Source organism: Oryzias latipes, chromosome 20 (genome assembly GCF_053564925.1).
Source record: "Oryzias latipes strain Hd-rR chromosome 20, Olatipes_Hd-rR_3.1".
NCBI lineage: Eukaryota > Metazoa > Chordata > Actinopteri > Beloniformes > Adrianichthyidae > Oryzias > Oryzias latipes.
In genome coordinates, this window is record NC_136256.1 from 21,985,077 (window position 1) to 22,011,267 (window position 26,191).

Sequence of the window (26,191 nt, forward strand, 5' to 3'; positions counted from 1 at the left end):
GAACCAACCAGACATTGTAGTGGTGGATAAAGAACAGAGGAAAGCCATTGTGGTGGATGTGGCAGTGCCAAGCGATGGGAACATCAGGAAGAAGGAACACGAGAAACTGGAGAAATACCAGGGACTCAGAGAAGAACTGGAGAAAGCATGGAAAGTAAAGGTGACAGTGGTGCCTGTGGTAATTGGAGCACTTGGGGCAGTAACCCCCAAGCTGGAGGAGTGGCTACAACAGATACCTGGAAAGACCTCAGACCTCTCAGTCCAGAAAAGCGCAGTGCTAGGAACAGCTAAGATACTGCGCAGGACCCTCAAGCTCCCAGGCCTCTGGTAGAGGACCCGAGCTTGGAGGAGAAACCACCCGGGGAGGGTGAGAGGGGCATTTTTATATATATATATATATATATATATATATATATATATATATATATATATATATATATATATATATATACGTATATATACAGTATATATCTATATCTATATGGAGTATAGATATAGTATATATAGTATACAGTGATCCCTTGATTATCGCGGGGGTTACGTTCCAAATAGAACCCGTGATAAGCAAAATCCGTGAAGTAGAAACCTTTATTTTTTTTACAATTATTATACAATGAAATACACTATTATACATTGAAAAGAAAGAACAAACCATTTAACAGGCTAAATCAATTGTTTTTTTAACAAATAAAAGTACTTTAGAAACGTTTTTCAACAAATAACTTCTGTAGTGTGCTGTCAAATAATAATTTCAATCATCGATAAGAACAGAAGGCTTTAAATTGCGGAGATTAGCCCCACCCACCGCGACCCGAGTGGATTAAACGGAAGAAAATTTAAAATGATTATGAAAAAAATAAAAAAGTACAGTGGGACAGATAGTGACTCCGGTCTTCTTTTTCACTGCTCTTCATACTGAGCCGCTGCATCCTCTGCAGCGTTTTTTCCTTCTGAAGCCCGCGGTGCAGCTGGAGGTGTGTTTGTTCGGGAGAGGAACACATTGATAGGCAGTTGTTGTCGCTCTTTTTTCTTCTTTGCTATAAGATCCTTATACACCGACATGCCACCATCGATTATGTTGGAGAACTGTAATGAACGGCTCATCAAAGGGTCCCATTCTTGAGCTACTCGCTGAGTGACTTTTAGCCAATCAGAATGCAGAACACAATGCAGGATGCAAATCCGTGAAGTAGCGAAACCGTGAAAAGTAAACCGTGATATAGCAAGGGATCACTGTATATAGAGTGTCCGCAATCACACACCCATGCACTCTCACATTCACACCTAGGGACAATTTAGGTTGACCAATAAACCGATGTAGCATGTTTTTGGACAGTGGTAGGAAGCCGGAGTCCCCGGAGAAAACCCACGCATACATGGGGAGAACATGCAAACTCCACACAGAAAGGTCCCACATTGATGTTCTGCTTCAGGTCCCCCAGGCCTCTGGTAGAGGACCCGAGCTTGGGTAAGAAACCACCCGTGGAAGGGTGAGAGGGTCATTTTTTTGTATTTTTCGTTTTTTCACTCCATCCCACAGATCAGATTTTACAACTTCTTTGACAATCAACTTGATGGTTTATCATCTTTTTCAGTTTTTTTCACAGGTAAATAGTAATTGCTACGTATTTCTTTACAGAAATCCTGTCAATGTTGTGATTTTTCTGCTGTCCACAGTTTCCTCATCTTCCTCTTAAATATTCCAGACCACAATGGTTCAGCAAGTTTCTGTTCTAACTGTTTAATATTGTGTTGCAAAAAAATGCCTAAGTAGTTTTAATGAGTTTAGATGGTTTTGTTTCTGGATGTGGTACTCTAAGAAAAAGCTTCTATAAAATGAGTTTTTTGTAGAGTATTTTTCATGTCGACTGATTCTTAATGAGTGCTGATAAGGTTTTGGTGACTCCACAGGTTGAAAACAGACTAGGAGAAGAAGTGCTAGTGAGTTTCTCCATCTGTGCTTCTTCAAATGATCCTTGAACCTGAGAGTTTGTGTAAATGAGTTAGAGTTTAAGAGATAATTGGACAGTGCCAAGCTGGATCAGCTCTGTTAACTGACCCAGCCTACCCTAATCACTACGCACAGTGGTGCATCTCACCGAGGCCAACACATTAGCAAGCTAACAAGTTGGGTATGTGGGAAATCCAGAGATATGATGAAACCATGGGGTTATCACAACATTTGTCTTTCCCTCCTCTGGTCATCCTCCAACTCCCAATAAAATAATTTAAATTTATCATGCATGATGCAGCTATTTTAGCAGACTCCATGCAGTTTTAAAATAATCTGTATCTCTGTGCATAAAAAAACAAAGCTGTGACTCTTAATAAATGCTCTGGGATATATTGATCTGAAGTAAAATAAAATGCTGACTACAGGTAATTATATATTCGTTGTACAGATACGAGAGTGGTATGATCTTACAGCCTCACAAGGGAGGAAGGGGGTGGATGATTATTACCATGCTGCCATGAAACATTGATGGGAGGATGGGACAGGGGCTTTTCAAGGTATGTGACAGTAATCATGATCTTCATCTGTCATCATGCCTTCATAATGAAATCTTGCAACTGCCTGTCAACTAAAATCCTGACCCAGGGCAGCTAAAGGGACCCAAGGATGGGGTAGCGGTGAGAACACTGCATAGCTGGATCCTGAATAAAGAAACACACCAGCCTGTGCTGTTGCTTTCTAAAGCACTGTTCACGTAGTCAATCACCAAGGAGCATCCCTCAAAAAAGCACACATTTCCTTCTGAAACATTCAGAAAAATATGCAAATGCTACTTCCATATGTGCTCGTCTTCAGGAAGCAAAAAGTGTGGCAGAAGGGTTGTTGGGTTGTCATTTGGTTGCCTTTGCTTCCCCCATTGTGTTTCAGGTGGTTTGATTAAACCGTATATAAACTCTGTTATATCTCTCTGTGTGTTAGGTTAATTAATTTTTGGTCTGAGTTGTTCCTATTTTCAAGTACAGTTATGCAATGTTGAGCTCTTTTATAGGCCCAGTGTTTACATTTCGATTTGCTTCTTTTTTGAATTTTTGGGGTAATATAAGACTCAATCATTCCTGTGTTCTCCTGCCTTTCTGTTCTCTCTCCAACAATGATCATATTTGTTTTAGTTTTCTCAGCATACTGAGCTCCAAGTTTTTTTGTCATCTCAGATCCTTCTGTCTTAATTGTTTTTTCTTTTATAATGTTCTAGAAGTTTTCATTTTTCACATTTGTATTCATTTCTTTGACCTTTTAAAATTGTTTTTATGTTTTATTTCCATTTCTGCAACTTAATCCTTAACAACCACAATTAATAAAGTATGACAGCTGCATAAAGGTACACAGATGAAGGATAAAGATGTCAAAAAAGGAAATAATGATTTTTAATGTGTAAAGCAGGCTTTCACACAAAGTAGTTACGTTTTCCCCCAATTTTTTCAAAATGCATTGCAAGTAACCCCCTTAACCTATAGTGTATCCCTTCATACATGCTCTGACATTTATCTGCTTTTAAATCTCAATACCTGAACAGTTCTATGTGCTTGCGCAAAGAGAAATTGATCTTTTAGTTAAAAAACAAATTGGAATAAATCTATGTTTTTAAAGCTTTTTTTTTTTTTGCAAACATAGCAATGTTCAATATTAACTTTAATACATCATGAATATCTGCAGTTATTATTTAGATTTTGCTCTTGTGAAAGTTTTCAGCTGCATCATTTTGCAATCAGGAAGTTTTGCAAATGCGCTGACAGTTCTACTTTCCTGTTAAACTTTAGTGATTAGGATGCTTTGGAAAATGTTTTATCACTTGAGTACTCATAAACTATATGGCAAGGATGTATTTATATTGCTAAATGAGTGCAGCACAGAGCATCTAATCAAAATGTAAGTGCTGTGTAGTGTTCTTTGGATATTATGGTGCACTCACAAGGGGAGAAGAAGTACTTATTGGGAAAAACTGTTATGGAGGAGCAGATCCTCCAGCATTAAAGTTTTGTTACATGACATTTGAATTTATCCTTAAAAAAGGGACAGCCAAGAAAAAAACACAATGCACTTTTAAAAAAGTAAAGTGTGGGGGAAAGAGATTAAAGATCGTTGCTCTTTTTTGGATACATTTCTACTTGGATTGTTTAATTAATCCATCATGCATTTATATAACAGAATTTGTGTTTATTTCATAACAGCTGAATTACATTTCTCCAGTTTCAACTTCATGGTTGGTCCTCCTCCCAAAGAGATCTACCGCTTTTTATCATTTTGGAATGAAATCTTTCCTCCCTAATTGTTAACTATTAAGACATTATAGTGCAGGACCATCTAGTGCCCTGGGTTTTAAAAGCAATATGGACACCATGCTCACCACTTTTTTAATGGTAAATAAGACATCACCAATTTCACAAAGTAAAAATCTAATAAATAGGAACATTTTCCCAAAAATATTTATGATTTCACTGTGTTCTAAGGAAGAAAATGTGGATGGTTTATAAAAAAAAATTTAAATGCATTTTTTCACAAATTTTGTGAAACCTTTTAGAAATTAAAACGAAATTCCAGAAACGAAAAAGAAAAGAAAAAAACAAGGAAACAAAAGTAATTTCCAGAAATCAAAATGAAATGTTACAAAAGAAACTCAACAAGAAACCAGAAAAGATTTCTTATTAGATTTTTTTCTTTTGTTTCATATTGATATCTGGAAGTTACTTTTGTTTTCCAAAATGCCTATTTATTTTTATTTTTTTATGGGTTCTGGAGTTTTGTTTTATTTCTGACATTTCATGATTTTTTATTATTTGTTTTGCTTTTTAATTGTTTTTGTGATCTTTAAACCTTTGAGTGATTTGTTGGTGCGATTTGCACTTCAGGGCTATTTAAGCTCTACAGCCTTAAAGCTCCTGGAAAAAGGACTCCAGTCAGTTTGCTACAGTTACAGTCAAATCTACTCAATTGTGTGACTGGATACGACAAAAGAGGTTGTGACAGTGTTAAACTCTGACCCTGACGAAACTTTGACAAAATTTCTGTTTCTACTTCATGTTTAGTAAACCGAATGGGTCAAACTGTCAATCCTTCTTGGCTCCTAAAATCTTTTAACTTTTTTTAAATCAAACCTAAATAGGAAATACTATACCAACACTGACTGACACGTTGCATGAAGACTAGCTTTTATTTTTTGGGGTTTTATCACGTAATTTATCAGATTCACTTAACTGGAGTCCTCCTTCATCCACATCTTGGCTGCTTTTTGTGTGTGCGCATGGGGGTTCTTACAGAGAAACTACAAAGGAAGATCTGAGCAAAAAAGCTTCATTGGATGGCATGAAGCACCACCAGAGAGCTGAGTGTGCACAGAAGTACAAATTAAAGACTGCAGATCCACGGCCCCCCACCGTGCAGCTCCACAAGGCTTTTACAAAACCCGGCAGGAGTTCAGCAGCAAGGACTTTGAACACGGCCGGAACCTAAGACTGACCCTGCATGTTCATCAGACACAAACTGTTGGAAACTGTCATTTTTACCAAAACACTTTATCGTAGCTATCAATTTCCCCCCAGTCTCCCACAAAAAAAACCCAACAACAAATGTTTTACCACTAATCCTGTCCATATTTAAGGAGAAGAATTTATTGAATTTCATTGACACTCCTTAAAGCAAGATAAAATGCACATACTTCTTTAAAAGTTTCTGAAGTGTGAGGATCAGAAAGCCAGATTTGGATCCCTTCTCTTCTACGCTTTGCAAGCCTGCACCGCCTTCAGGACATAATGTCACCATACAAGACATCACTCAATGTAAAAACAGATTGCCATGAAATTGGATGAGCAAAAAACATGAACCCAAAGGGCTTAACTTTCTTAGCTTTTAGTGACCCCATAAAGGATCCTAAAATAACATTTTATGAAGCAGTTTAAGCATGACTGAAAGTGTACACACTCATGTAACTGATTGTTCTTGCAGTGCTGTAATATTTGAAGATGCATTTGTTCTGCAGAAGGAAGTTTTTAAAGAAGGAAAGGTCATTATTTCATGTTTTGAGCAGGTAAAGCTCCTCCTTTAAACATTTACTCCATAAATCCAGTTTGATTAAATAGAATTAGATTCAAAGTGCAATCTCATTCTAGCTTTGCTTCACCACTGAAATTACGCCGTCGTCTGGGCTCCTGCCCTGAATTATGTATATTGATTCCAACTGACGGTTCTTAACAAGAGAAAACCGTAAATCAGTGGGATGCATCATTGATGTTTGCGTTAGGAAGATCATAACCGGTATGTGAGATTGTGCATCCGTAAACAAAAGCATGTACAGGCATAAGCACTTTTCAGGAGAATCAGGCTTGAAGCAGAGGGAGAACGGGTTTGGGGAGCAGGTGTTTATCCCTCTCAGAAATAAGGAGCCCGAGATATCGGCTAAGAGCGAACGTCACCCCACCACCCCTATTTTCTTCATTCCTGCAACTGTCCGCAATCCATCTCCAATTTTATTTCCTCCCACAGTCCAGTTTAATCCTCGCTCCCTCTGCTTTTCTTTAACGTGGTTCTTCTCAGCTCAGCTATCATTCCCTTATCTCATTTTCTGCTTTCGCGTCTGATTCATCCATTTTCTTGGTATCATGTTCATTTTTCTTTTCTGTTGTCGTCTGAGAAAACCATCCTATTAGGGGAAAATGCAAAGGATGGTACCTTTAATAAAGGCCAATAAAAATGCGCAGGTGCAAAAACCCATTTTCTTTTTTTGCTTTATTCGAACACAGTGCTGTGAATATTTGGCTCACGACAGACCGGCCTGCCACACAATTTACAACCCTGTTTGATTTGTAAAGATTTTTCTCCTTCGGTAACAAGCAGCTCCAAACTGCAGGGAGGATCGTCATTAAAGATGGTCCGCTTGAAAAAACAGTGAAAGTGTTTTCACATTAAACACCACACGTTTTTGATCGCAATGAATACACACTGAGCCTTGAACAAAGCCTTCCAGATCGATAAGTGTTCTCAAAAATGGTGCAAGTCTTTGATGGTGGACGGTTCGGTCCTTTCAGCGAGTCTAAAACATACAGCTGTGAGTTCTGAACTGTGCATGTGCTGGTGTGTAGCTGAAGGTCATGTTATTCTGGAAGAGAGTGGGGCTGGGGGGGGGGGGGGGGGGGGGGGGGGGGGGGCTGAGGAGAATAACATGAGTTAATCCACACTTTGTAGAGGTCCAGGCCCTTCAATGAATTGGCCTGCACATCCATTTATCAGCCTTAAAACTCCATTTGGCGTCCAAAGAAGCTTTTTAAACTCATATTGACCTGAACTCATACTTTACAAGACATAATCAAAAGAAAGCCCAAGTCCTCTGCTATTGTTAAGACTTTCTGAATGTGAAAATGTGACTCTGGTTAGAGGAGTAATACTGTTTTAATGGAATAGCAGCCCTGATGTGGAGCCAGAAAAAGTTTCTTCGCTAAAGTAGGAAGTAAGCAGGTGTTATGAACCTCAAATTTTGGTCCGCCCACATTATCTTGCCGCTTGGCGCCATACATCCAGGGTCACTGTTAACAAAGGGCACCACGCCTGAGTTATTGCAAGAGCGTGACACCTTATTTCCATTTTAATCTGCTGTCACGTTTTTTTCCTCCTCAGCAGCTGAGAATCTTGATGAAGGCCCGCCTGAACTCGATGTTGAAGGTGGTGTAGATGACAGGGTTGAGGGCGCTGTTCACGTAGCCCAGCCAGGTGAACGCCCCGTAGAGGGCGGGAGGTATCTGGCACGTCCTGCAGTGAGTGTTCAGAATGTGAGTCACAAAAAAAGGTAGCCAGCAGATGAGAAACACCCCTGAAGCAGGCAGACAGCAGAAGAAAGGACAGAAGGGATTAGAGGGTGCAGGTAGGACAGAGTGGTGAGCATGGGGACAGTGGGGATAGAAATAAATAAAACGGCGGGGGAGAGTTTTTATCGGGGCAGGTTTTGAGGTTTTAAAATGGGAAGAAGAAAGGGGGGAAAAGACAGGGAGGAGAGAAAAAGAAGTTATTAATTATGGTCAAAGTAAGACTTCAAGAAACTGCTTCAATTTGTATTAAAATCGTAATAAAGATTGCTGTAAAGAACGTGCAAATGTAAATGCAATAAGACACACTCAATCACTATTTTTATCTGTAGATCTACGTGTGATACGACCTGTCTGGTAATTGGAGAATATGGAAGCATTGTCAGGGTTTTAATGACATCCACCATAGACTTGTAAATCCAGTAGAAAGTAATTTTTCCGTTCAGCTATACTTACTGATCGTCTGCAGATTTGCAGCGAATGCACACAGATTAAGAAACTGCAGAGTTGCTGTGATGACCAGATAGAAGATGAAAGAACCCATAAGCAGGTACGAGGAAGAAATGTTTATTTGTAAGAGGCTTAAGGCAGATTGAGCTACTGTCGCCTTTCTTCCATAAATTTGTCTGTGTTGTGTTTCTGTGACATTTACTCTCCCTCAGCTTAATTCCCTTGTGGCAATATCCACTCACCGAGCACAATCGCCAACATCTGAGTAGCTTTTTTCTCCCTCGCGTGCATGCTCCTGAATCGTGGGTTGTTCTGAGAGTGAGATATCGGCCGCAGTGACGTATGTGTTCTTCCGTTTGACAGTTCCTTCACTTCACAGTTCATCCTGATCGGAGGGAGTTCAAGTTGGTTGCTGTCCGATGCGTCCTGCTCCACCTGCCCCTGCTCCAGGTCAAACTCAGTCCGGCCACAGGAGGCATGGCTGATGCTGCAGTAGTTCTGCATGTCCACGGGTGGCAGCCCTGAGTTCTGTGCCGGTCCAGTTTTGGGCCGTTTGCGCCACAGGCAGCCTGAGAGCAGACTTGGCTTTGAAGTTCCTGATGATTCTACACTCTGCTAAAGGGACAAGATGCCAACAGTTAGACCATCCAGGTCCACAAAACTAACAGAATACCATCAGATCGCTTAAGGACCCACTCCAATCATCTTTTGAGCTACTTTTTAAGTGTTTTTTTAGCTAAAAAAAAATCTATGACAGTTTCTCCAGAGCGGCGGTAGTTTATTATGGCGGGACCATTGGAGGGTAGCAACCCCGTCTCGCTTCCCCTGCTCGTTGCAGAGCAGGGAGCTTGTGGCCAGCCCAGAAGTATTTTCTCCATCACAAACAGGCTCTTTTTAAAGCTGCATTTTTTCACCTGCTTCAAATTAACAATGGTGTGAATAAAGATATACTCAGAAATGCTGTTTTGAACTTACATTTCTCAATACATGTCCTCCACCATGAGAATGTTAAAAACACAGTTTTCATTGAATTGGGTCTTTAATTAATAATAGACTACAACTGGAACAGACTTGGGTTTGAGGTTTGTGTTCCATTTATGAGAAATTTGTGAGATTGTAGATGCAACAAGTAAAATCAAATTTCAACACAAACCAGATAATGTGTTAAAGTACCGTATCTTCCTGAGCACGGAACACACTGTACAACTTTAATGAATCTTGACCTTACACCAGAAGTGTGTGTTCAGCCCAGAGTAGGTTTCAATATTCTGTTATTTTGGTAGAACTCAAGCACACTCTAGTCCATCTCAAATAACAAGTCTCGGGATGGCTGATGTGTACTTTAGTGTGAACACAAATGGACTACCCAGAAAACCAAGGTGCAGAAGTTGGTCAGAGAAAGTGAGATGTGTTTTGCCTCAAAACAAAAAAGCTATTCAACAAAAGAACATTTTTATATTACTATTTTTTATGAGCTAATCAATAACCATTCCAGGCTGTCAAAAATATTTTGAGTCTTTTCAAGATTTTGTCTGACATTTTTGCTCAGATTTTCTTTTTGACTGAACAGTTTTCTAGTGATAAGCTTTTCTGGTTTTGAATTAAAAAAAAACTCTTTCTCTTTGTTACACTTTCTCCATTCTACTATTTTAGGCTTAAACATATTCAGTTATCAATAACCTATGTGTTTTATTGTGTGTAACATGTGGATCTAGGTGTTTTTTTTTAATTATTTGACTCAGTTTGTGAGGATCAGTGCTTTGAGTTTGGCTTTTTTAATTTGATTTAGACAGACAGACAGACAGACAGACAGACAGACAGACAGACAGACAGACAGACAGACAGACAGACAGACAGACAGACAGACAGACAGACAGACAGACAGATAGACAGACAGACAGACAGACAGACAGACAGACAGACAGACAGACAGACAGACAGACAGACAGACAGACAGACAGACAGACAGACAGACAGACAGACAGACAGACAGACAGACAGACAGACAGACAGACAGACAGACAGATAGATAGATAGATAGATAGATAGACAGATAGAAAGATAGATCGAATTTATTACAGACTCATAGTCCAATCAATAAAAAAGGAGTACACAGACCCACGACATTAAAAAAGCAGTGTTAACAATACCCAAGTTAAGAAGCAGTATACGAAAAATTACAATATTTAATAAAAAATAAGCTAATTTAAAAAATAAGAATAAAATACCAAGATAAAAACATTACTTATACACACCACACCATAAACATTAGTTACAAGGACAAATAAAAAGATGCAAAAAGTAATTTATCATTATTTTGGTTTTTCTTTTTTTCTGTTTTTCCTCTGTGCCTGAGCAGCATGGGGGTATGTTTTCAATCAACACTTATAATTTCTGTTTTTAGGGTCTGTTAGGGTCTTGGTGGCAGAACTGTGTACAGGCAGAAATGCTCTGATTCATGTAGAGTGCTGTTAACATCGACCAAAAGCGCCTCAATTCTGTTTTCAAATGGAAGTTTTACTTGAGCAGTCAGCCCACCTCAGGGAGTCAAGACTATTTGTGTTACTGAATGTAGTTTTTTATTTTGCTAGCTCATTCATTTAGCTCTGATAACAGCATATAATCGATTTCTTAACCTCCAAACTCAGCAGCTTCAATGAGCCGTTTCCGTCATGACTAATATCATCCATTAATGAGTTGTAAGTCTTGTGAAGTGCTTCCACAGTGGCTACAAACATGAATATTCATACTTTCTTACTCATCACATATTTTCCTCAGAGGTAAATTACAGATTGTTATTTCCTCTGCCTCGAAGTGGTCTGTGGGTTATGCAGGTGGCGCAGTGCGTCATCCATAGACTCTGCTCAAGTGTCCGGGTGATGTAAAGCAAAAACCTGCCCTTCAGCCTCCTGATGTCCCGCTTGCACACAAACCACAGGGTTGAGATCACTCAGTGGAATGAAAAAACCAAAAAGACACCAAAACAGAAAACATGAAAAGGCTCCAGACAATCCTGCACTCAAGATTAAAAATAAACATATTGCTAGAGATATATGCATACATTTAAATGTATCTTTGATGGGGATGTATGCATTCAATTTATGATTAAAGCAGCACCCACCACTTTAATCCTGATAGGAGATAAGTCCTGCTTTGCCTTGGGTGTCTCCTCTTGTAAACAGGTTTCCTGAGGGGACAAAAAAAGTAAATTGAAGATGGAAAACCCTTTCAAAATAAATCCCTGATAACCCCGGACAGCTCTGACATTATCAATCTTCAGGCAAAATAGATTTTTTTAAACAAAAAACTCATCAATTTTTATTAAAAATCTAATATTTTGCTGGATGCTTCTGGCAAAATGAAACCAAAAAAAATTATCTTTCAGGTCAGTAATGTCTGCTGCCACCCTCATCACCCAGGATGTGCAATTCAATTAGAAATTGGGCTTCTTTTGTGGCACAAAAAAACACAGGGCTCCTTCTTTTCAGACGTACTTTCGCTTCACAGAGTCACGATTCTATTATGGTAATTCAAAACAACAATTCATCATTGCTCTCACTTTGCACTTTGGGATCTCAGAGTTGACATCAAAATTACAGTCAATCATTTGTGACCCAGTGTTAAACAGCAGGCCTGACATATGTATGGCCATCAAGGGAGGAAAAGTGAACTGCAGTGACTGAAGCTGCGTTTAACGGAAAGCGTCTGGACGTGCCAAAACTGATCAGGCTGCTGAATAGAATTAATTAACAGGGTATTTTTACCCACTGTATTTCAAAAATAGTGTAGATCCAGATGCGCAGCCGATGACCTTGTGTCTCCTCACCCATGGTTAGGCAGACAAAGCCATCAATTACATGATAGATGGAACTGGGACAATCACCAGAGAGATGATGGCTACAATCAAAGAACAAGGAGCTTGTTGGTTGAGAACAAATTTTTAATTTGCATCAACTGTAAAAACTCAGTTCCACAAAATTGTCACGTATCGGTACCAAAAGCCATTAAAGCCTTCTCCATCAGCTGTCAGCCATATCTGATACATGAAAGGACTTTCAGCATATTTGCATGGAGACATGATAAAGAAAACAGAAAATAGTGTGACAGTCGAGAATTATCAGGTTGTGATGACACTCACACTTTTAACTGGATTTTACTCTATCGTATTTATCATCACAATTAGTGAAGGGAGCATGCTGACATCAGTGAATGATTTTTTTGTGATCATGTTTTACTATTCCTGTTTTAATTTCTCACTATTAATCTCAACCGCTTCGAGACGAGTTGCAAGGTGGTGTGTAGTGGTTAGCGCTCTTGCCTCACATCAAAATGACTCTGCTTCAAATCTCAGCTGGGACCCTTCTGCATGAAGTATGCTTGTTCTTCTTGTGCACGCATGGGATTTCTCCAGGCACTCCAGTTTCCTCCCATGGTCCAAAAATATGCTTCACAGGTTCTAAATTATTATTCTAAATAGCTCCTAGGTGTGAATTGTGAGTGTATGGTCCTGCAACACACTGGCAACCTGTTCAGGGCATATCCCGCTGTTGCCCAACAGTAGCCAGGACAGGCTCCAGCAACCCAGTGACTCCAAAAGGGGTTGAGCGGGTTCTGATGATGGATATGCAGAAGATCTTTGTGATTTAGAAAACAATCAATTATGTTTAACTGTCAAAGAGTGTACTTGTATTTTGAGTTCATTGTGATAATGCTGTGGAATAATAAGTCTGGGTTGTAGAGAACTAGATTAAATCATCACTCTTGTTCTTGGACTGATGCTTTAAACCATTTTCAATTGTTTTTATTTGAAAATGTAATATGCTTTTATTTGAAATGTATGTGTCAGTTCTAATATTTTCTGACAATGCAAATCCCATTTATAGCAAAAAAGACACAGAGTTTCGTAAATAAGTATTTTTTCATTCTAAAACCTGCCATAAGATGTGACAAAGGCAGTAAAAATGATAAAATGAATGATTACATTCAGCCTGTAAATTAAAGTCTATACTTTCCATATACATTTTCCTGCAGGTGTGTATCCTGCTGAGATCTTTTTCAACACACATATACCAAGCTAAATAAAAATTCCAATTTAACAACAACCATGAGAAAAGCAAACAAGGCACAGTGAGATCCATGGTGTGTTCTGACACCAGTCTATTATCTGTTAGCTGCAAGTAAGAGCATGTTCACATCTGGCTGTTTGGAGCTTATATCCTTAGATAATCCACTTTGATGCAAAATGTAAGTAAAAGGTTATTCCCCACAATTGTTACAAACCTGGGTGTGCAAATTTTTTCCTCTGCTTTTGACCCATCACCTAGGGAAGCAGTGCTCAGGAACTATTTGGTGATTCGAGTCCCAAATCCCTTTTATGATAAGTGTCAATCAGGGAGGCATTGGGTCCCATTTTTTAGTTTTTAGTAAGGCCTGCCTTTGGATTTGATCCCATGACCTCTCAGACTCAGAGGTGGACATTTAAACAGTCTGCCACTGAGCTGAGAAAGAAAACCAAATGACTTTAAAATGTATCCTGACAGACTGCTTACATCGCGCTACAACCTGTTTTTGACAGTTGCTAATTTTTTAGAATCCTTTCACAAAAAAGTTTGTCTCCGATCATCTTTTGATCTGTTCTAAAAGCGTTCCTCGTGGTATTTTAATGATTATTTTGACATTTTAAACAAAAATCACCAAACACACACATTTTCTTACAGTGGGCCTTTAATAGATATGTTTTATGTTAGCAGTAAGTTTGCAGTTGAACATGTTAAATCAGTTAAAAAAATAAAAACACAGTTTAATCATGGATCAAGAAATAAAAGGTATTTTTTTGAATGAAGAAACCTTTTATGTAGCTTACCACTGTATAACTAAAACAGTTAACCTTGGGAAAAGCCCACAAGGGCATTTGACTTCTGTGCTTGTCAAATGATCTTAGATCTTCAAGCTTGGCAGATCTTTCTGTGTCTAACACATCAGCATGAATGGCTGTTCATTCTACATCTAGTGAACTTCCAACAGCAACAAGTTAATCAGTGTTTCTCCCTCCGCCTCCCTTCGTTTTACTTTTTCCCCCCGAGTAGAAATGATTTATTTTAAAACAAATTCCTGCTGCATCCCCTCCTTATTGATTAAACCCACTGTTTTTATCTTGACAAGCTATTTTAATCATAGAGACATTCATGCATAAAGACAGGCGTGTCCACTGCTCATTAGCAGAGTCACACATTAATACTTCATCTCTGGGATGTGTTTATCTGAAGACAGTCCATAGTAAATCTGCAGAGCAGTCTTGCTAAAAATTGTCTGATGCCGCCCAATTAATTTCATATTCCAAAGATTCTCCTGACATTGCTTTTGAACCTTTTTATCTGAAATTGATTTCTAAAAAGTTGCTAATTGTATTTCTGACAGCAACGCTGTTGTCTGTCCCTCTTGATGCACTCTGCATTTAAGCTATCAGGCTTTAAGGGAGGGGCTTTCCTCTTGAGACGTGCAAACGCTGAGAGTGTGACTAAAATTTAGAGTTAGAGAAAAGATAATAGCCACAACAGATATCTGAAATTACTCTTAGGGAAAACGTTACTAGGTGAAAAGTATAAGATGCCAAAAGTACTCATTTGGAGCTGGTCCATTCCTATGTTTTAATAATTGAATTGGAAGGATTGAATTGGTAATAAACCAATTATTTATTAAAAATCTATTCTGCCAACTCTGTTTGTTTTTCAAATAATGAATTAAATCAGCCAGAGTAAGATTTAAAAAAAGATATAAACTTAGTGATCAATATCAATACCTTAAAGATGAATTCAAATAAATATTGAATCTCTGGTTCAATATCTGTATCAAAATCTGTTTGAAAAGTGAAGGCTAAGTTATAAACTGATGATAAATTATAGTTTGAGACTCTTTAAATCTTTTTATCAAGATCAAAAGTCAGAAGAAAAGTTTCTTGAAGAATCAAAGGGATAAAAACAACAAAGACAAAATTTTAGGAAAAGAAGTTGTTACAAATGTAAATTTAAATGATGTATTTGTTTTCATATGGTTTTCTAATATCTTTACTCATATGGTATTTATTTTTCCTGAGCCTTCATGAGGTCTTTAACTGCCTTAGGTGACTGGCTTTTTATTGACTGAATGTTTGGTAAACCAAAAAAAGGGGAGTAGAAAGGTTTCAGAAAAAATTGAAAAAAAGGGACAAATCTGAATACATATGCAAAAACTATGCAATTCAGTGGAGCTGAGTCTATGATGAAAAGACTTTTGAGCTCACCACTGAAGGATGGGTGGAACCTGGCTGCACTTTTCCTCTCGCCTGTCCAAAGGCGATCCTCTTCCGCCTCATTCTCAGGAAGACGTAGATACGGATGTAGACCAGCAGCGTGACAATAAATGGCAAGTAAAAAGACACCACAGAGGAGTAGATGACAAAGTCGGGGTTGGAGATGGAGCACACCATGGGGTCGTCTGTGGTAGAAGAAAAAGACAAAATAGCATTTTGGGATTAACAGGAAAGTGAAATCTGATCACTTAACATGAATTCTGTGATTTGTTCACCTTTATCCAGAATCATCCAGTTCTTAAGGTGTGAAATCAAGTTGTGATTGACAGTACAGCCATTTAGAACTCAAGATTAAAAACCATATGAAATCATGTTTTAATCAAAATTCACAAGTTAAATTCCCAGGTACACCAGCAAAGCTGTTCGTACAGCAAATGAAAAAGGCTGGCAGGCTGCAGACCTCAGCTCTGAGCAGCACAATCAATGTCAGCAACATGAACAAATTCAGGTATGCTCCTCTGTGGATCAATACCACATAACTCCCAGAGAAACTAAAGTCTGTTTGTGGTTCATCGCCAAACCGCAATCACTTTCTTGATTCATTCATGTCATTTTTCTGTCACATCTGTCCTTCCAGTCTTCTTGTTTTCAATCTACTTTATTCACAGAGAGATAAGATATTTCCGGTCTGGCCTGAATCCATCTTTCTCCATTGTTTGCCTCTGCACACATTTAAAAGAGGAATCTTTGCAATCAGAAGTCATTGTCTTTGACTGATTGTGAGCAAAATTGAAAGATTAACTTTGAATGCTTTGCAGTGAGTTTGGTAAACTCTCATCATTACGTAGATGCAGAAATTCCTCTTTAAGTTTAGCCTTTGTCTCAAAAATAGAAGCCTGTCATATTTCAGGTTTTGTCTTCTTCTTCTGATTGTTATTTTTTATATAACATTTTATATTTTAAAACATTTACTTTTAAAGACTAGTATTAATTCCAGAGACATCCTGCAACAAAAACATCAAGACAAAGAGAACACACATTTTTATGTAGTCATATGCATTCTTCTTTTATCTATCAATAAAAATACCCTTGCTGCTTTCACATTTGTGTGAGAATCTCACACTTGACAACGTGTTAAATGAGATACCCAAAGCTAACTGGTTAAAACTGGTGCTGCTTAATGCAACACCAACTGAGGAGATAATATCACCTGCAGATTAGTTGTCATGGATGAACCAATTAGCCAAACCACAACATCCACCTGCAGATTACCAGGTTATTCAACAATGAGATAAGAAACAATGCTCTTCTGGGAAATCCCAGATCCCTGGCTTCATGTTGGTTTTACGCGGACATCACTCTCCATGCACCACGTCCTTGTCTACATACACAAAAAAAACCTCCAATATTACAAAAACAAAGGCTAAACAGTTTTTTTGGTCAACATAAATCCACAGTGGCAGAAAAGTATAAATTTCAATCTGAATATGGTTGACCATCATTTCTGTGAGTCATGAGACACGCAGCACCGCCTCGTGATGCAAACTCTTAAGCTGCGGTACACAAAACACTTCTGAAGGATGAGGATGTAATTCAAGCCTTTAGAGTCATCACAAAGGCATATGATGATGTTAATGTGGCCATGCGTCACTAATCTGACAATCCATTAACAACTTCGGAGAGTTCATTTAATATACTGGCATTCTTCGTAAGAGAGACCTTTATTTCCTGCAATATGTAAAACACTTAATAAGTCTGGTGTGAAAAAAAAGCTTCACCCTTCACTTTCCAAGTAAAATATAACACTGGGGCACGTTATAAAAACACATTTTGCATCCATTGCTTCCAATAGAAGCAGCCATATGATCAGAGTGACCGTCATAATGTAGGGCAGAAGGTTTTGGCAAAAAGCGGGGATCTACAATTGTGTTTTAAAACTAAAGAATGAGGGGGCATGTGCTAAAACATCTAAAATAAGCTTTTCCTAAATCACTCCTGTTTTCTAAACATTACCTTTTATACGTTTTCTTCTTCAAATAAGCTATTTTGCATAAAAATCTAAAATTGTGACTTAGTTTATAAGCTGTACAGGTTTTCTAGGTTGTTTATCATTACCAGCTTAAAATATGACACTATAATGGTTAAATCCTCCCCGCCAGGTAAGATCACATGCTTTAACATGCCAATAACACCACTTAGGGTTCTTTTCTCAGGCTCAGAAAATCACTAAATCCAGACAATGTTTTCACAGAGAGAGAGCATATTCAAAACCCCAGTTTTGTGTCTCCTAAATGACAAGCATAAAACTTGTAATCCCGACATGCTGCGTTTTGGGCGTCACTGTATTTTGCTGCCTGCACAGTTTCACTTTGACACATCTGGACAAAGAGTTAAACTGCAAGTGTGGCTGTTGACCTGACCTGTGGTGTTGAAGCCAAACAGCAGAGGACAGGAGACAGCAAAGGCCAGGACCCACACCGTGGCAATCATGGCGAAGACTCTCTTTCTGGAGCAATGGGTGGTGTTGTACAAGACGGGCATTACCACTGCTGTGTACCTGCACACAAACATGCAGTAATTAATGATTAGTGTCCGGACGGCCTTGGATGTGCGTGCACACACGAGATGCAGGTGTTGACCTTGAATCACCTTGAATGAAGACATAAATGCTGATACAGGACAGTTAATGAGAGTAATGAGACAGAGAAGAGCTGTGAAAAACACCAGGCTTTTTGGTGCCAAGAAATACGCCGCTGAGAGCGCAGATGATATGAGGACCGACAATGGAGAGGCACAGCAGGCTTTTTAATGCAGAAACAATTTGCTTATTCAGAAATAAACCTAGAAGGGTTTTGATTTAAGAGTTAATCAGCACACTATATGACAAGAGTGCATAATGAGCCCAGGAAAACAGGGTCCAGCATTGGCTCTGAAGAAGGAGTAATTATGCTGAAGCTCAACCCAAACTGGATGGGATGCTATGTTGTTTAGAGCCAGATAACTGCCAAAGTTGTTTATACTCATCAGAATAATTACTCTGGCGCAGCTCTGGGCTAAATGCAGAGTGAACCCGGAGCCGAAGAAACACCAGCGTTCACTAAAAATACTCCCATCTTTACTCTGCTCTTACCCTCTTACCACAATGCTCTCTGGGTAAATCAGAGATAAAAACAATGGATGGGTTTGGAATAATTGATTACTGATGATGTGCAAATCTAAGTTACACTTTGATTTTAGAATAAAAAGCAAGTCTCATCAGCTCAGTGAGAAAATCTGTCTTTGGTAAAAGGGCTTTTCAAAGAATTCACCTTGACTCTGACGACATGTGTCGAGTATTATTGTGCGGAGCAGTTGCTGTGATGGGATTATGAATAAACAAGGTTATCAAGAAGGTAACGCAGGAATGTTACACATTGGCAGTGACGTGGAATGCCTCTAGTGCCTCAATTAATTTTGAACATCACAAGCAAATGATGCAGCAGGGGTGCTGTTGGCTCGTGTAACCATCCATCTCAGATAACCACAGGGTTCACAAGGATTTCATCATTCAGGTGTGAATTAGTTTTTGCATAAAAGAAAACAGCTTTTCAACTGAATTAAGATTAAAAAGAGGACTGGGGAGGCGGCTGTCAGATAGGAAGTGGTGGTAAATGGTTAAGAAAGAAGGTGATTCTTGGGTTCCTGCTGTCATCTCATTTTTTTCTTTAATAGAAAGAAAAAAACAGAAATTCAATTTCCTAAACTTTTTGAAATCAACAAAAGATAATTTAGGCTTGAGAGAGAGCTATTACAGCTATTGATTCATTTGTTGTTTATTACCCACAAAAAAAAATATAAAGACAAAACTACAACTTTTTTGTCACAATGGAAAGAAAATAGCAAGAAGAAAATTTCTTTTTTCTGTCCTTACAGAATCAATAAAGCCAACAATAAACAAAAAGAAACAAACACAAAACACAGAGAACACCAACAAATGTGGATTACTTAGTTTAAACGCAAAATATAATTGTACAAAATACATAAAACAAAAAACAATTATTTTTGTTCACATTTTTAAAATGTTACATTTTTAACAATTAAAAGAACGGTAATATGTTTATTGGTTTAAAATCTTTGATTTGTGGTTAAAGATCTTTCCATAACCTGATACACACATCGCTCTTTAACTTTAGTTCTAAATTAAGGTTTCTTGAAAATGACTCCTTAATCTATTCGTCAAATAGAAAAGGTGTTTTTAGAATTGATCCAACTGAAGATTTAGCTATTTGTATGTCCATTTGATTGAAGTAATCTTATCATATATTGTAACCCCCCCCCACAAATGTTTACATTGATTATGACACCTCAAAATGTTGAATGTATTTATAATTTTAAACATTATTCAACATGTTAAAGAAATTGCAGCTAAACCATTGTAGCTTGTCCCATTTCACTTTTGTTTTTATTCTAAAAGTTTTTTTATGTACAATAATGGAGAACTTTTCAGCCTGGTGTAGAAAACCACAAACCGAAAATCAAGAATGATCTGTGGAAAAATCAAAAGAAATACTTTTCAAAAAGTTAAAGCTAACGAAAATAAACTTGATGGATTTTATTTTAAAAGGAAGAAAATAGGAAAAGCTACGATAAACTTTTTTCTTTAATTGACATTTTTTCTTACTTTGCATTAAGCTAAAATATTAGACTCTTATGATTTTGCAAGTTTAGACAAATCAACTCATGAATTTGATGAGGGTCTTTGAAATGAAATGTTTTCCATGGGCACCAGAGCTGTTGTTGGAGCTGCTGAAATTGAAAAAACAAAACTGGATGGTCTACAAAGAGTACAACTTTTGTATTAATAATACTTTTTGTTATTATTGTGCTTTTTCTGCAAGAGAATCATGGTGCAAGCAGGCAAAGAGCACTGCAGAAGTAAAAAAAATGAATTTTCTCAAAACTTTATCTCATCAGTCTATCAGATGAGCATGTTCTTCTATACTAGAAATTAAACCTGGTGCCAATGGAACATTGATTCACATCCAATCTCATAAAGTCCTCATCTTTAGCTGCACTCTAACTCCCTTTTCCATTAAACCTGTATAAATAAATCCCACAGCATCAGCGGTTCTGAGGTCAAACTTTATCCCTTCTGCTGCACAGTTGAACTCTGCTGCTCGTAAGTTCAAAGACCAAAGGGAGATATGAAATATTAACAGAAGTACAAGAAGAAAAATAAGCAAATAAATAATGTAAACACACCATGCACATCTAGAGCAAAGGTTAAAAAAATAATTCACATAGCTCCCATATGCAAAAACAACCCAATTTTGCCACTTTTATCTTGTCACACAAATCTTTAAACATAGATGCTCTTTAATAAGATTTCAGTCAGACAACTCTTGCAGAAGAACATTTATTTCACAACATCTTTAGGATGACATTCACAATTTGATTCACAACTTCGTTTTGGCATAAGGCTCCGTTCAATTCCTTGAGACAATTATTTTTCCATACACTTTCGGGTAACAACCCCCGTAACGGAGCCCACAGGTGGAAGCCGGGGAGGAGGGAGGGGCAAAGAATGAGCGCTGAAGGTAAGAGAGAATGAACAATTGTACACCTGACTTAAATAGGACGCTAAGCAGGTGGGTTAATTAACAGACCCGCCCTAGGGGAGTAAACTGCAATTCTGCCGAGTGTCTGCCCGAAATGCGACGAGTCGCTTATTTCAGTCAGACAACTCTTGCAGAAGAACATTTATTTCACAACATCTTTAGGATGACATTCACAATTTGATTCACAACTTCGTTTTGGCATAAGGCTCCGTTCAATTCCTTGAGACAATTATTTTTCCATACACTTTCGGGTAACAACCCCCAACACCAAGATCATCCAGAAGAAGAAGAAAATGTAAATGTATAATGTATAATCAGTGTGTAAATAAGATGAGGTGTGTTTTCGGCAGCATTCCATTTTCACTTCATTTCATTTCATTTCATTTCATTTTCCAGTATGACTGCTATGTGTTTACCCGGCACCATTGACCGTTTGGCCGCTCCCTTCGAGAACCACTCTACGAAGGGAACATGCTATCTAGTGTATCTGCTATGTGTTTACCCGGCACCATTAACCGTTTGGCCGCTCCCTTCGAGAACCACTCTACGAAGGGAACATGCTATCTAGTGTATCTGCTATGTGTTTACCCGGCACCATTGACCGTTTGGCCGCTCCCTTCGAGAACCACTCTACGAAGGGAACATGCTATCTAGTGTATCTGCTATGTGTTTACCCGGCACCATTGACCGTTTGGCCGCTCCCTTCGAGAACCACTCTACGAAGGGAACATTCTATCTAGTGTATCTGCTATGTGTTTACCCGGCACCATTGACCGTTTGGCCGCTCCCTTCGAGAACCACTCTACGAAGGGAACATGCTATCTAGTGTATCTGCTATGTGTTTACCCGGCACCATTGACCGTTTGGCCGCTCCCTTCGAGAACCACTCTACGAAGGGAACATGCTATCTAGTGTATCTGCTATGTGTTTACCCGGCACCATTGACCGTTTGGCCGCTCCCTTCGAGAACCACTCTACGAAGGGAACATGCTATCTAGTGTATCTGCTATGTGTTTACCCGGCACCATTGACCGTTGGGCCGCTCCCGTTCACCAGGGGAGCATACTATCTGAAGAGAGAGAGAGAAAAAGAAGACTGGAGGGGAGCCAACAAGATTACACAACCTGATTCAATTTAAACACCATGCATTTTATACTCATCATTCGCGGCTTCTACTTGAGGGAGGACTTCTCTTAAGATAATTATTTTCCTTACGCTTTAGGGTAACAAAAACCCCCAACGCCAAGATCATCCAGAAGAGAAAATGTGAATGTATAATCAGTGTGTAAATAAGATGAGGTGTGTTTTCGGCTGCATTCCATTTTCACTTCACTTCATTTCATTTTCCAGTATGACTGCTATGTGTTTACCCGGTACCATTGACCGTTGGGCCGCTTCCTTCGAGAACCACTCTACGAAGGGAACATGCTATCTAGTGTATCTGCTATGTGTTTACCCGGCACCATTGACCGTTTGGCCGATCCCTTCGAGAACCACTCTACGAAGGGAACATGCTATCTAGTGTATCTGCTATGTGTTTACCCGGCACCATTGACCGTTTGGGTCGCTCCCTTCGAGAACCACTCTACGAAGGGAACATGCTATCTAGTGTATCTGCTATGTGTTTACCCGGCACCATTGACCGTTTGGCCGCTCCCGTTCGAGAACCACTCTACGAAGGGAACATGCTATCTAGTGTACCTGCTATGTGTTTACCCGGCACCATTGACCGTTTGGCCGCTCCCTTCGAGAACCACTCTACGAAGGGAACATGCTATCTAGTGTATCTGCTATGTGTTTACCCCGGCACCATTGACCGTTGGGCCGCTCCCGTTCGAGAACCACTCTACGAAGGGAACATGCTATCTAGTGTATCTGCTATGTGTTTACCCCGGCACCATTGACCGTTGGGCCGCTCCCATTCACCAGGGGAGCATACTACCTCAAAGAGAGAGGGAAAGAAATGAAATGGGAGCCGACATAAGAAGTACTCCTACCTGATCTTAGAACGTAAAGCCCACGTCCGCAAAACGCTGGCGGAACTATAATTCTAGCCGCCATGGACGACCCTAGGATGACACAAACTTACATCCAATACAATGCTCCCGATGACATCCTATGCCATGAATGAAATAACCCCATATTTGAAGCTTCCATCACATACTATGACGGGGTTAACGGCCATAAACATTTCATCTGGCATAATATTCACACAAGCTTAGTAAAATCCATTATTCTAAGCTGCCATCACACTATGACGGGCTCGACGCCATTATATACACATCATGCATGCTACTAACGCAGGCTTAATAACTGCCATTATTACGAACTCCAACGACAATACCACAACGAGCTTAACGGCCACAAAGTTTTCCCCCATTTGGCATACCAATTAAAATGATTGAATTGATACAACTTAGAGCAACCTAAATTTTGAGGCTTCCACCTGACAAATAATTTTCTTTCAACATTTATAATCCAAGAATTTCACACTCATTCTGCAGCTGACATAGATTGATTCAAGCCAGAAGTGTCCTTGGAACGCAGAGGAGGTCCACCACCCCTTCACTTTCAGTGCAGCAATAGGTACGTTGAGCAGTCATCGTTGCAGCACCAGATCAGGGAATGCATGGGTGACATCATTTCCTGGAAACGGAGAAGCTGATCGGGGCGTGAGGGTTCGCAGGCTCAGGATGCGATGCATAGATAAAAAACAAAGCAGTATTAGTCTTGACAAGAATATATAAATAACCCAGAAACTGATCAGTTTCAAAATGATTGAGATAAATTAAATAACAGTGCTTTTAAAAACAAATCTGAGAAAGTGAAATTTAGTAGATAGTTAAGGTAAAGACCCATTGTGGATTTATCGCACCCTAGAAACCACCATAATTACAAATTCCAACAGTGAAATAATAGTGAAATATATGACCTGCACGGAATCTTAACACCAATTTTTTGTTTTATATATTCCAATGATAAAAGTAACCTTTGACAGTTTCAGAGGGACGCACCTTCAGGAGGCCATCGAGGAGTAGGAGTAGTAGATGGGAAGAGTAGCCAAGGAGATTTGTAGATGAGGAAGGTCAACATCCCACGTAGCAGAGGATTACAGCTCGGCTGGATTTGATGCCTTGTATATGATATTAATGGTTCTCAAATTTTTTATTTAGCCAAGGGCGACTGGATACTGCAAAAGAGAACTTGAGAGCCATGAGGGATCATGGTTTTGATATTATTTTTGCTAGACTGAACCTTAAGCATTCAGAGGCGGAGTATAACAAGCCTCCAAATGGGGATGCATCTAGCAGAGTGCCATCTGCTTAGAAAAGTCAGACCGAAGACTGACTTGTGGACACAAGATTTAACTCTTGAACTAAGCTTGAGAGCGCAAGTGATATATTTCCTATGGTCAGGGTAGAAGTTGCTCAAAGTGTTAATTAACCAAGTCAACCGATGACACAATACTATCATTCAATATTGAAACAGCCTTAATATAATCTCCAAGGATGAAATAACCGGACGACCCCTTAAGAACCATCAGAGCTGTAGATTCTGGCGGCCGGTCAAACACAAACCACTCTTCTTAAATCCTTTTCCCCCAAACCAGAAGGCGCAGACACAGGAGAACAAGTGGAGGAAGCCTGAAGACACAACATTCATCACAAAACCACTCCAGGCATAGAGAGGGAAAGATCAAACGCAAAACACGAAAATCCAGAACAGGAACACGCGGCCCAGGATCGAACTACCCCCAGCCGAGAAAACAAGGCCGCGACGAGACCGACACACTCACTAATGCGGCCGACGCAAGTCCCTGAGGACAGGGCAGGACCCACTGGGGTACACAGAGCAGGGAAAAAACAGGCGGAGCAGAACGTGCGGGGCAATGAATGAGGATCGCTGAGTGAATAAAATGAGCCATAGACGCTGCATAAGAGAGACCAATCATAAGGGAAAATGTCCATAGCGCAGAGACGGGTCCAAGAGACACTGATTCACATTCCAACTAACCAGCAGCTACAACAACGAAGAAAACAAACAGAAGAACCGCCATAATAATAAAGCCAGCATCAAATTAAAGACAATCAAGATTTACACACAGCTCCCAAAGAACAAAACAGCAATAGAAAATAAATGCTAAAAGCCACGATAAATTCAGCCAGCATGAGAAACCTGTCCAAACGAGGACTGCCAGCCTTCACAACCACAGAAAGGACCCCACAACCCCTGAAAAAAAAAAAAAAAATAAAACAACCGGACGACGCAGAACTACGCAGCAGAAAAAGAATCAGAAGTGCATCATAAAGGACCCGAAAAAAACTACAATTCCCAGGGTCCTTAGGGGCGTGACGTCACCGAAGTAAACAGGAAGTGAGACGCAGCCATAGAAAACTACATGGGAAAAGTACCGCACGACGCTCACCGTGGATAATTGGGGTGACCACGGCAGACGAGAAGACCCGACTACTCCTGATCGGGGGGCACGGACATCCCGAACATTGCGGAAAGCACACCCCCTGCAGATGCACGCGACCGCGGCGAAACGAACGCGCTGTGCGCCGTCAGCCGCCCGCGGATCGGCAGCCGCCCGCGGAGCGGAGGAGAAATTAAGGAGAGCAGACGCGGCGAAACCAAAACCCCACATCAGAAAGATGGGGATCATCCATCCCAAGGACGGGGGAACATGGCAAGACGCCGAAAGAGAAGGAGACCCGCGGGCTCGGAGACCGGCGAAGAATGAGCGCTGAAGGTAAGAGAGAATGAACAATTGTACACCTGACTTAAATAGGACGCTAAGCAGGTGGGTTAATTAACAGACCCGCCCTAGGGGAGTAAACTGCAATTCTGCCGAGTGTCTGCCCGAAATGCGACGAGTCGCTTATATAAAATAAGGCGAGAGAACCCTGTCTGCCTGCTGTGTAGTGTCTGAAATCAAGTGAAAGGAAGAAAGGACCTGGGAGGATAGTTGACATTTACAGCATAGATGTCATGGAAACTTCCAATGTCATACACAATAAATGCGATAAGGGGGGGCGACACCCTTGGCACT

General features: G+C 39.6%; 1 protein-coding gene across 3 annotated transcripts in view; it reads right to left on the reverse strand.

Annotated features, from left to right (window-relative positions):
- Positions 1 to 570: 570 nt before the first annotated feature.
- drd3 (dopamine receptor D3) overlaps positions 571 to 26,191 on the reverse strand; it is a 39,531-nt gene continuing 13,910 nt past the window's right edge. Inside the window, exons 4-8 of one of the 3 annotated variants that reach the window (XM_011488947.4) lie at positions 17,962 to 18,098; positions 15,533 to 15,726; positions 11,375 to 11,440; positions 8,496 to 8,868; positions 571 to 7,750 (exon numbers count right to left, since the gene is read on the reverse strand). In XM_011488947.4, the coding sequence (XP_011487249.1) occupies positions 7,695 to 7,750; positions 8,496 to 8,868; positions 11,375 to 11,440; positions 15,533 to 15,726; positions 17,962 to 18,098 (826 nt within the window). In that variant the 3' untranslated portion in view covers positions 571 to 7,694. Of the gene's footprint in view, positions 7,812 to 8,495; positions 8,869 to 11,374; positions 11,441 to 15,532; positions 15,727 to 17,961; positions 18,099 to 26,191 lie in introns of all 3 variants that reach the window. The other 2 variants (XM_011488946.4, XM_004081063.5) reach the window with 2 other exon arrangements.